At 35.4% G+C, this 12,851-nt stretch overlaps 1 protein-coding gene across 4 annotated transcripts in view; it reads left to right on the top strand.

The window, feature by feature from the left end:
• STIL (STIL centriolar assembly protein) overlaps window positions 1–12,851 on the top strand; it is a 53,388-nt gene that overhangs the window by 37,920 nt on the left and 2,617 nt on the right. For 2 of the 4 annotated variants that reach the window (XM_059898200.1, XM_059898191.1), the window contains exons 14-16: window positions 41–272; window positions 4,624–4,837; window positions 6,123–6,373. In XM_059898200.1, coding sequence (XP_059754183.1) covers window positions 41–272; window positions 4,624–4,837; window positions 6,123–6,373 — 697 coding nt within the window. Of the gene's footprint in view, window positions 1–40; window positions 273–4,623; window positions 4,838–6,122; window positions 6,374–6,814; window positions 6,989–12,851 lie in introns of those variants that run through there. The other 2 variants (XM_059898215.1, XM_059898207.1) reach the window with 2 other exon arrangements.

The following is a 12,851-nucleotide window of genomic DNA, read 5'->3' as shown; positions in this document are numbered from 1 at the left end:
AATGTTTGTTTCAGTATCTGTTAAATCATCTAACATCTAGGTGCCAGCTTGTTTTGGAATGCGGCAGGTGATGATCAAGAGCCTGAATCTCAGCTGAGACAAGATGATACCAAGATTTCCAGTGAGGACATGAATTTTTCTGTTGATATTAATAATGAAGTCACAAGTACTCCTGGTAGTGCATCTTCATTAAAAGCTGTTGATATTCCCAGTTTTGAAGAGAGCAACATTGCTGTGGAAGAAGAATTTAATCAGCAACTTTCTATATCCAAGTAAGATCTCTTTGATTCAGTATTCGTCTTACCTCTTTTTTTCTTTTTAAATTCTAATATTCTTCTGGTATTCTAACTCAGAAACTGTTTTCTAAAAGTATTTTCATTGGTATCTTTCCTAATGTGATTCCTATGTAACAGACAGTTCTTTTCTTTTTTTTTTGAATTTTCTTTTTTGGCCACATTGCGTGGCATGCGGGATCTTAGTTCCCTGACCAGGGATTGAACCTGTGCCCCCTGCAGTGGAATCAAGGAGTCCTAACCACTGGACCATCAGGGAATTCCCTGTAACATAATTCTGAGCCTTCTAGAACCATTCCCAGATGTCAGTCATTGGATGTGTAAAACAGTCTGGCTGAATCAGAACATTTGAAGAAAATTTCAAAAATATGTATGCTCAGGCCTCACTGTAGAGATTCTGATAACACTAGATCCCAGTTGGAACTGGGGTCCTGAATTTTGTAAATTTTTAAAGATTTACCATATTGCAATTATATATGTATAACTAAGTCTTTATTTCTGAGAGATACAACCTGTTACCTGAGATATACTTCAGAATAAGCTGGTGGGGATGAAATGGCTAGGGGTATAGTTGAAGTAAGATAGAGTAGGTAATTTTAAAAAGTGATGGTACATAGTGATTTGTTAAACTATTCTCTCTTGTGTCTAAAATTTTTCATTTTGAAATTTTCATTAAAAAAAAATAAGGATTGTGAAGTAATTTAGATCCTTAGCAAATTTGGAAATAAATTCAACAAATATTCTTTGAGTTTCTGGTACGTGCTGCCACAGAACTAGGCCCTAGAGATTGAGCAGTAGGTCAGGCAAAGCTCCTGACATCATGGAATTTCCATGAGTTGTAGAGACAAACAGTAACCACATCAGCAGGAAATCATATAATTTCATATAATGACAACTGCCTGAAGAAAATAAAGCAGGGTGACCAAGTGGAGTGTAACTGGGATAGTGGCATGGGAGTGAGGGGCATTATTAGGTAGGGTGGTGAAAGAAGCCTTCCCTCAGGGGGTAACATTTGAGCAGTGGCTTGAATGATAAGAAGCCAGCCATGACAATATCTGGCGAAGAGTGTTCCAGGTGGAGGAAATGGCAAGTATAGACCCTGAGGTGCGCCTGAGCTTGAGAGTTCCAGAAACAAGCAGGAAAGCCATTGTGGCTGAACTTAGTGACTGAGAGAGCACAGGAAATATGGTCAGAGATATAGGCAGGAACCAAATTATGTAGGGCTTTGTAGGTTGTAGAAAGGAGTTCTGAATTTATTTTGTGTTCATTAGAACCAGGGAGGATTTTAAATGATGGAGTGGTATGATCTGATTTTCATTTTTTAAAGGCCATTCTAGCTGTTTTGTGGCAAGTGAACTGATGAGGGTTAAGAGTGGAAGTAGGGAGACTGGTTAATAGACTAAAGACCAAGTGAGGTGAAGGTGCCTTGGAATTGACTGTGGTGGAAGGAATCAGGTGTAGAATAAATGTTAAAGGTAGAGGAATAATGTAGGCTAAAACGCTACAGGGTAATATCACATGAAACAGTTTTAAAAGAGGTGAATTCAGTGGTGGGGGTGGCATGTGGCAGGCAGTTGATTACTTTTTAAAATTATTAGCCTTTTGATAATATTTGACATTTTAAATTATTCTGATTACAATAATGATTAAAACAATAAATACACCCCTCCACAAAACTAGAAATATTTATCTGCTTTGCTCAGTAGAGTATATGTCTTAACCTTACAATTCAATTAAGTACTCATAGTATGTACCACAAGTGTATTAAAAAGATCTGTATATGTGTCTCCCCGACTAGACTGAATTCCTACAGGATAGGGATCCTACTCATTTCTGTATCTTTAGGACTTGACCCAGTGTCTGTTTCCCCATGTTAGCTCCTTCATAAACGTTCAGTGATAGGAAGAGCAATTTGGGGTGAGCCCCAAAATAAGTCCACATTTTATTTGGAATAATTATAGAAACTGAGAACAAAGAGGCATGAACTGTGGTTATCCTTGTTTATTCTCCCTAACTTCTGTAAACTGTAGACTATCAGGAATTAGGAGGTTTTACCCCTGAAATAGTTTTAAGTCAGAACTTTAAAAAATCTCCAATCCAGGGACTTCCCTGACGGTCCACTTGTTAATAAGACTTTGCCTTCCAATATAGGGAGTGTGGGTTTGATCCCTGGTTGGGGAGCTAAGATCCCACATGCCTCGTGGACAAAAAAACAAAACATAAAACAGAAGCAATGTTGTAACAAATTCAACAAAGACTTTAAAAATGATCCACATCAAAAAAAAAAATCTCCAAGCCATTGTGGTTTTTAACTTCAGAAACAGATCTGAGTTCATTGATAGAATGCAGTTAATTGCTTTTTCAGGGCAATTAACTAACTCTGTTGATTCCAACATATAACAGATGTAAATCTGATCTTTGTTCAGCATAATATATGACTTGGATTAAATAGTATCTCCAGTGTTGTATATGGTGGTTTTGGTGCTTCTTTAGGAGATTCTTCCCAAACATCTGGTCTGATTCATGCTGTGGTTCCCAGTGCTAAGTATTCATACATGGCACCTGGCCACCTGGGTTCCCTGCCCGCTTTGGGTGTCTTGCTGAATCAGTCAAATGTTAAAACAGTTTGTGAAAGATAAATTTTTTGGCTTGCAGCATATATGGTAATTGGTTGCTTCTTCCCAGGGAAGAGTGGTAGATGATATTTCTTTTGACACAAGCTTGCTTTTTTTTTTTTTAAGAAGTCGTGCTTTGGACATAACTACTAATACTTGCCATATTAGAATCATCTTTAAACAATTTTTTAAATTTGAAATCTTTAATGTTTTGGTTCTTTTCTTCTTTTTTAGCTTTTATTTTTGTTTGGTAGGTTAGACACCAAGACACATATTTTTAAATTCTTGAAAATGCAATATAGTAGAGTGATTAAGAGCATGGTGCCAAACTGCCTGGATTTGAATCACAGCAGTGTGACCATGGACAGGTCTCATAATGTCTGGATGACTCTGTTTCCCTGTGTATAAATGGAGACAGTGAAAGTAGTACCTATCTCAGCATTGTTGTAAAGATTAGATGAGTTAATGTATTTAAAGCACATAGAATAGTACCAGAATTAGTACCTAATTATTGTCATCATTTAGCTAAAGGTAGAATAAGGCAAACTCAGTAACTGACATGGACTCTCCTTAAAAATAAAGTACTTTTGCAAATGTTTGCATGATAAAAATCCTGCTCAGTACAAGTACTTTCCCAAAAAGCCATAAAATCTCTACAGGCTGGATTTCTGCTTCTACATTTGAGTTTTGGTATTTTCACTACAGTGAAATTAGTTAACATGGTTGAAGATAAAAGTTCAATGTGATATTTAGGAAGCAAGGGGATAGCAGCAGGAGATGAAGAGAACTAGCAATTACAGACCACCCACTATGTTTATCTGGTACTATGCTAGGTACTTTGTATCTCCTTTAATCCTGTCTCATGTTTTTCAACCCAGGGAGGTGGATATCATTTTTCCCATTTGATGAATGAGGAAACTGAGGCCCAGAGAGATTAAGAAATTTGCCCCAGACACGATGAACAAACTGTAATATAAATGAGAATATATGTGACCTGAGAGATAAAAGGAAGTGCTAATGGGGGTTGAAAGAAGCAAGAGGACATACCCAGTTAAGGTTTTAGAACATCATAGAGGAAGCAAAGTTTTAAAATGTCCCTCGAACAGTAGATAGGATTTTGATGAGAGTGTGCCAATTTAAAGGCATTAGAACAGTAAGTCTTGGCTCCATGGCACTTGAAAATACAGGTAAATTTGGGCCCTTCACCAATTCAGACTCTCTGAAGGGAGAAGTCCAAACAGTTGTATTTTTTAAAACTTTACAAGTGATATTGATGTGTAGCCAAGATTGAGAACTGTTCTGTTGTAGACAAAATTTATGGGCAGAATTCAGAGTACTGTTAGTAATCCAGTTTGTTCAGAATATAAAATAAAACAGGAGGCATTGAAAGAGATTGGCTGAAAAGCCAAGTTGACTACCAAATTTCAGAGAGCTTTGATTGACAGTATAAGGAATTGTGTTTGTTTTAATAAACCTTTTAAGGTTTTTGCCTGTTTTTTTGTTGTTGTTGTAAAACAAAATAACATAGAATTTACCATCTTAACCATTTATATACAGCCTATCAAGATGAAATGCTTATCTAGTATCACTAGGAGCTGACGGTACAAAGCAGAATGCTGCTGAGTCTTACCCTGTTCTCCCAAAGTTACTGCACTTCAAATATACTTTAAAGATACCTTGATAACTAACACTTACTTTATATATGTCCTTTCAAGCAGCTCTTCTCCACTTGTGGGAAAAGAACCTGATGTGCCTGTATTCTTTCCAAATCCTCTGCTGGCAGAGAGTGTAAGCATGTGCTTCCAAAGTGGACCAACAGAGGGTGCCACTAATAGCTCTGTAACATCAGGGGAACCCAAAACTGAGCAAGTAATGCAACCCTTGCCTCATCAACCATCAGATAACCAGAAACTATTCCAGGATGTGTTGGTAAGAAAATGTAAAGCATTTCATCTTTTGTGAGATGGTTATTTAGTCTAGGGTATGCTAGTTAAGCCTTTCCTATCCTTAAACTGATTGGGACCTTGATATAAAAAGATTTTCCCCAAATTAATGATATATCACTTATTTCTTTTAGCTTTTCATAAATTATGATAACCTAAATTCAATAACTCATTGTAAGCATGCCAGTCACCAGATACTTAGATAGCCAGGAAAAAAATGTCTTACTTTAAAAATATGTTGACATTATGTCAAATTCAAACTAAAGTTAGTACCAGAAAAATAAGCGAGAGTTTGCAGGAAGCTTGAAAATTGGAAAGTAGTAGAATATTTATGATAATATTTACTGACTTTAGTTCACATAAGCAGATTTTTATTGAATACTTAGCTTAGTCTAAGAAAATGAACTAAGTGGATAATATACAGATGAATATGACCGTCTCTGCCTTTGAAAACCTGGGGGAAATAGCCCATGGATACCAGTAACAAATAACTATAGGACAGGCTGAGAAGTGCTGTAAGCAAAGGCAGCACACAATAAAAAGGGGTAATTCTGGTTGGAGGAAATAGTCATCTTGGAAAAGCTAGAATGTAAACTGGGACTTGAAGTTCGAATGACTGTGGCTGTCACTTACCAATTGTAGACTTTGGAACATTTGATTTCTCCATTCATAATTGAAGGCTAATTAAACATACTTCATAGGGCCCTAAGTATTCATGAGTTAACACATATTTGTTATTTGCCTGCTAGGTCCTAGACTGGTGCTAGCAGCCGTGTGCTCAAGGGAATGAAATATGATTTAAGGTCAGGAAGGCAGAGATAGGATCACAGGTCATTCTCATTCAAAGCGAGAAAAGAGAGGAGTCAAATTCTCAAAGTAACATAAAGATCAAACTTATAACTCTGAAACATTATCATTTTTCAAATGAAGGCATGATTTTAAACTTTTGTTTATAAAGAATTTACTATAAATCCTTAAAAATACTTGAAATATTACTCAAATGATTTTAAATCTTTTGGTTTTAAAATGAACAAGTTCTGAACAAACATTCTAAGTTTTCTCTAGGATCTGATGAAATCATTCATTCATTAGGATGGACTTCTTTTATAAAAACTCCATAAAACTTGGCAAATGTATTTGATATTTTGTAGAATTTAGCAAGATAATATTTTGCTCTTCTCTGGCATTACTTACCACTATTATTTGCATTTTTGTTTCCTAAGACTGTTAATAGTGATTTTTCAAATATGTCCTTTTTCTTTTTTCATCAGGGTCAAGGGAACCACCTATTGAATAACTCCCACAAGGAAACTGAGCAGCCATCTACCAAAGCAGTAATTATCAGTCACGAATGCACCAGAATGCAGAATGTTTACCATACTAAAAAAAAAAAACATGATTCAGGACCGGTGGACAAAGATTGTGTTCTTAATGCAACCCTTAAGCAACTAAGAAGCCTTGGAGTAAAAATTGATTCTCCTACTAAAGTGAAGAAAAATGTACATAAAGTGGATCATGCCAGGTAAGTTTAAAATTTGTTTTAAAAGATAAAGAAAAATTTAAATGTATTGCAGCTGTCTCATGAAAAAAGGTATAAGCTTGCCACTCAATTCAATTGGCTTATCCTTTTTTCAGGGTCTACTATATGATGAATATAAGAGATGGTTTCTACCCTTTAGATTTTTCTAGTAGAGGAGAAGGTTATAGACCTAAGTAATTTGAGGGTTATTGGGGGATATCTCCTGGGTAAAGATGCCAACAAAATGCTCTGGGAGTCTTACAGAAAGAGAAATGAGCTTTTGCTCATTTTTGGTGTCTGGAAAAGTTTTCCTGGAGGTGATGAGGTCTGCGCCAGCTACTGGATGTACAGTTAATGCAGTTGTGCCATCTAAAAGGCAAAAACATTCCTTTTTGTGGGACTCCCCTGGTGGCGCAGTGGTTAAGAATCCACCTGCCAATGCAGGGGACACGGGTTTGAGCCCTGGTCCAGGAAGATCCCACATGCTGAGGAGCAGCTAAGCCCGTGCACCACAATTACTGAGCCTGCGCTCTAGAGCCCGCGAGCCACAACTACTGAGCCTGTGTGCTACAACTACTGAAGCCCGCACGCCTAGAGCCCATGCTCTGCAACAAGAGAAGCCACTGCAATGAGAAGCCCACGCACCGCAACGAAGAGTAGCCCCCGCTCGCCGCAACTAGAGAGAAAGACTGCGCGCAGCAACAAAGACCCAACGCAGCCAAAAATAAATAAATTTTAAAAAACGATTATTTCCTTTAAAAAAAAAATTCCTTTTTGTAGAAATGTGTTTTGAAGAATATAGTTATATGAACCTTACTTATTGCTCACCAGTTCCAACTGGCCATGTTCTGTTTAGATTCCTCTTCATCGAAGATCACCTCAACACATACTTGTTTTTAAAGAGGATAAAATCTGGAAATTATGTTATTAAGGCTAGTGTGCTTTCTATGAATTATTTTTGATGTCATTTTCTAGTTACAAAAGTAATACAATTTCATGATTTAAAAAAATATCAGGGGCTTCCCTGGTGGCGCAGTGGTTGAGAATCCGCCTGCCAGTGCAGGGGACACGGGTTCGAGCCCTGGTCTGGGAGGGTCCCACATGCCGCGGAGCAGCTGGGCCCGTGAGCCACAACTGCTGAGCCTGCGCGTCTGGAGCCTGTGCTCCGCAACAGGAGAGGCCGCGACAGTGAGAGACCCGCGCACCGTGATGAAGAGTGGCCCCCGCTCGCTGCAACTAGAGAAAGCCCTCGCACAGAAACGAAGACCCAACACAGCCATAAATAAATAAATAAATAAATAAATTAAGTAAGTAAGTAAATAAATAAATAAAATAATCAAATAACATGCAAGAATATCAGATAGAATGCAAAAGCCCCCACTTCCCAAACTCCTCAGTCTGACTCCTCCTAGGTTATTTCTCTTAACTGTTTCTTTGGTATTCTTCTAGAAATGCTCTAGGCATGTTCAAGTATGTATCTGTGTGATAAGTGTTGCAATTTGGGTTTTTTGCTTAACGTTATATCTTAGGTACTTTTCTTTATAGGTATATGCAATTCTTTCTCATGCATTTAAACAGCTGCATAATATTCTCTTGTGCTCATGTACTATAATATAGTGAACCCGAGTTCTCTATTAATGGACTTTTAGGCTGAATCTCTTATTTCTTATCTCAAACAATGCTAAGTGAACATCATTCTACACGTACTTGTACAAGTGTCTTTGTAGGATAAATTCCTGGAAGTAGGCAGGATCAAAGGATATGTGCATCTGAAGTTTTGGTAGATGTTGCCATTGCCCATCAAAATAGTTTTACTAGTTTATATGCCTACCACCAGTGTAGGAATGAGTCTAGCATTTTTGAAGGTTTATTTCAATACTCTTGGGATAGAGGCTATATACATCTGTTAGAATGCATAAATCACCCTGCTATCTGTGTGGAACCCTTACGTTTTGGTATGGCTGTCTGTAGGGAATAGTTTTTAAGTAATGTATTTCTTCATAGTGGCCACCCTGTTTTAATGTCTTAAGTGTGAAACATTGAAATGAATAAATTTTCAGTATATAATGAACTTGATTCTGTTTTTAAATGCCTATAATGAAATGGAAAGTAAAGCCTTTTTGATGTATCAGTGTGGAGTAGTCAGATTCTTCTGCTCTCTATTTAAATGACAGTTTATATTATAAATTTATACTATAAAAATAATACATGCTCAGGGTTGGAATTTTACAAAATGAAGAAAATGTCATCTGAACTAATAACACCCAAAGAAAACTATGTTTCCTCATAGTTGCTGTTTTACTATATATATAATTTTGTTCATTTTTCTTTACTTACCATTACAAAATAGACATTTTCATTTAATATTATGGGCTGTTCCCATTTTTAAAATTCAATTACCTATATGAGTTGAAAAATCCATAGATATACATTCATAGATAGGATTTTAGTTTCATGTAAGATGATTTTCTCAAGGAAGTAAAAGCTGATGTGAAAAAAATTGTTTTCAGTTCAAAACAATATGTTAAATTAATCATTTCCATAGAGGGGTAAGCTGGCTAAAATTTTACAATAACATAGCTATATCTTCACATGAAAACTTTTTTTAAAAAAGCTTTATTTTATGTTATAAATTGTGTAAAATATTGTAGAGCTTTGGAAATAGAGTTTGATATTTGTTTTGTTTCCATTGTCAAAGTAATATGTTTATTTTGGAAACCTTGGAAAATTTAGAAAAGTAGACAAGGAAAACCCATATTCAGGGGAATTCCCTGGCGGTCCAGTGGTTAACACTATGTGCTTTCACTGCTGAGGGCCTGGGTTTGATCCCTGGTCGGGGAACTAAGATCCCACAAGCCGCGAGGCCAAAAAACCCAAAACAAAGCATATTCATACCAACCAACTTCATTTATTATTAAAAATTTTGCTTTTGTATTTCCTTTTATTTTTCTAAAATAATTTTAACAGCAACCATTTATTGAGTGCTCATAATGTATGAGGAACTGTGCTGAAGTTTTATGCAACATTATTTCAGTTAATCCTTGCAATAATCTATGTGATAGATACTATTATTATACATGTGTTATAGATGAGGCAATTAAGTACCAATTTACTCAAGGCTCCACACCTGTAATTTTAAACCTGCTCTTCTAACTCCAAAGTCCATAGTTTTTTTGTTTTGTTTTGTTTTTTTACTATTTTGCTCTATGCCTATTGCTTGTTTAATTTTTTGGTGGGGTCTTAACGGTGATGTATATTTTGCTGCTTTGTGTTTTGACCATACTGTATATACCCTCCCAAAAAAATGTTTTTGGTTTTACACTGGAAAATAATCATGTTTTCAAAGTTGTTCTAATGTTTTCTAAGCATCATCTTTAATGGGGAACTAATAAACCAGTAAGTAGGACATAGTATTTGTTTACTTAACCCTTCCCCTCTTGTCAGAACTGAGTCAAATTGTTTTCAATGTCTTACTATTTTAAATATTGCTATGATAAACATCCTTTTGCAAAGATTGCATTTTTTAGGTTTAGGGTTATTTCCTTAGACTAGAGTCTCAGAAGTGGAAAGACTAAGTCAAATGGTAGGAAAATTTTAAGGCCGTCACTACATTGCTTTCTGAAAGAGTAAGATTTTTACCTTCCTACCAGCTATATGTATTAGTAGTTCACCAATACTTTTACTCATTTTACTTCAATAAATATGTAATGAGCTGCTACTGTGAGCCAGCTATGAGAAATATCATGGTATACAAGATAACCTAGGAAAGACATCTTTCCCCTCATAGATCTTATAGTTCAGTGGAGAAGATGCACAAATAAAGTCAATTATAAAATACTCTGATACCTGCTGTGAAAAGGAAGGATATAGTATATCATGGAAGCACATAGGAGAGGTACCTAGCATATTTTCATACTGTATTATAATTACCCTATATTAAAATTGACCATTTTAAAGATCTGTGCTAATTTAGACCAAAAATTCTTAAATTATCTTTAATTTATATTTTATGCATTATTAATGGGTTCTATATATTATTGTGATTAAAAATGAAACTGCACTGAAACTATTTCTCTAACACATATAAGTCATATTTTGTTGTCAATAGTCTTAGGCTGAGAGGAGATTCCAAGCATAAGACTATCTAAAGCCTACCTAATTAATTCACGTTGTTTCACAGTTTGTCTTGAACTTAATTTTTTTAGTATAATCTCCTAACACTCTCTACCAAATTCCAGTTTACCCATCTTTGGCATTTGCAAAGTTCCTTGCTGTTAGTTTTACCTGGGATGCTCTTTTTTATCTTTCTGCTTGCCAGAATCCTTATCCTTCAAAGCTAAACTCAGACGTCACCTCCTTTGTCAATGTTTCTGGGACCCCTCACCAGAATATTGACGTTATGTACTCTCAGAGTACCTCGTTTCTAATAAATTATATAGCATGTTCTTGTGATAGCCTTTCCAGCAAGATTGTGAGTTTTATCTATCTGTGAATCCTTATTGCCTCTACCACACTTGGTGGGTCTTCATGGATTGATAAAGGAAGGAAATCCAAACTACTCAGGTCATCACTGAAGTTTACAATGAATGCCTTATTTTTATAAGTACCTCTGTAATACTTTTTGTCAGTATTTATGGCCTTGTTATCTTTTAACACATATTGGTATAATATAGCTGGTGTGCTAAAAGTTCATAAGGCAATTGTTTAGAATTTAAGACACATTTTTCCTATAGAAATAGTGTATAAATTGTAGTTTGGTATTCCAGAAAAGTAATCTTTATAGTCCTTGTAATGCCTGTTGTTGTTCTAGTTCTATAAACCAGCTACCTTTGTCATTGTACCTATGGAAAACTTATTTCACGTTCCAGTTCTGGACTGCAGGAGCATATCTTCCAGCCAGAAGAGTAGCTGAGACAGGGCAAGGAAGATTTCCTTTCTGCTTTCCTGTTCCATAACACTGCAGATTAAGAAGGTCCAAAAACAGGAAAACAATGAAAGAAGGTCCCAGACATACCTAGAAATTGTAGGGAAGATGGAGGACTGGCAGCAGCCTCCCAGGCATATTCCCAATTGGAGTGACCTTTTGAATTCAGAACAGATCCTTAGCAGTCTCTCTAGTTATTTCCTTGCTCTCTACTTGAAAATGGTATGTTTTCTCTAGTTGAAAACCCTATGTAGGATAAGTAGGGGGTAACTAATCGGGATTCAAGCAGGACAATAGTCAGGGTTGGTTTTCATCTTTAAGTAAGTTGGAATAATTCCCTTAATTATTGGCATGTGACTCTCATATTTAAACATAAATGGACTCTCATCATCCTTTTGTGACTGCGTATCTAATGAGATTCTAATATAGTATATCTGTGATCAAGGCTTTTAGGATTTGATCAGTGGAATGGCCTACTTTTGCTTTTCATCTTAATTATGCTAGTGTTGTTTATATGCGTTTGTTCTGAGTATTATTGATTTGTTTTGTTTTCAAAGTAATGGTGTTTCCTCCAGACCCCAAATCGAAACTAGCTAGCTGTGTTAGACAATGAAACTTGAAGAACCTTCTAAACTGATATTGATTGTTTTCATGGATTTATATAGACCTTTTAACCATTCTATAAAAGATCTATTATTACTCAGCCATAAAAAAAGAATGAAATAATGCCATTTGTAGCAACATGGATGGACCTAGAGGTTATCATATTAAGTGAAGTAAGACAGAGAAAAACAAATATCGTATGATATCACCTATATGTGGAATCTAAAAAAAATGATAGAAATGAACTTACTTACAAAACAGAAATAGACTCACAGACATAGAAAATAAACTTATGGTTACCAAAGGGGGTGGCGGGAGGAGATAAATTAGGAGTTTAGGAGTTTGGTATTAATGTATACATATTACTGCATATAAAATAGGTAAACAACAAGGACCTACTGTACAGCTCAGGGAACTATATTCAATATCTTATGATAACCTATAATGGAAAAGACTCTGAAAAAGAATATATATATAAATAACTGAATCACTTTGCTGTACACCTGAAACTAACACAACATTGTAAATTAGCTATACTTCAATTTTTTAAAATGGTTTAAAAAAAAAGATCTAATTCAAATTAGATCTACTTTTTCTCAATATTTAACCTTTTGAATTAGAAGTTTTTATTTGCCTTTTCATATTATTTACATTAATATTATCTATAGATATTATATATTTTTAATATGTACAAGTCTTCTGATTTAATATGCAAATTGCTTATGATTTTGAGGAAATAGGCAAAGAAAGTAGAAAAATAACTATATTCAGATGATATTAGCACTATGAATATATCATAAAAGAATAATATCTAGATAGATTGGTACTATCTCTTCCATCTTTTTTTTTTTTTTCTTCCATCTTATTAAGACAGTCTCCAAAGTAGTAAATACCAAGAAGGTTGAGGAAGAATTCCAAGGTAGTTATAAAGAACAGCATTATTAAGCACATTCT

This window comes from Balaenoptera ricei, chromosome 1 (genome assembly GCF_028023285.1).
Source record: "Balaenoptera ricei isolate mBalRic1 chromosome 1, mBalRic1.hap2, whole genome shotgun sequence".
Classification (NCBI taxonomy): domain Eukaryota; kingdom Metazoa; phylum Chordata; class Mammalia; order Artiodactyla; family Balaenopteridae; genus Balaenoptera; species Balaenoptera ricei.
Note: the sequence above shows the minus strand (reverse complement) of the source record. Positions and strands in the feature narration are given on the sequence as shown.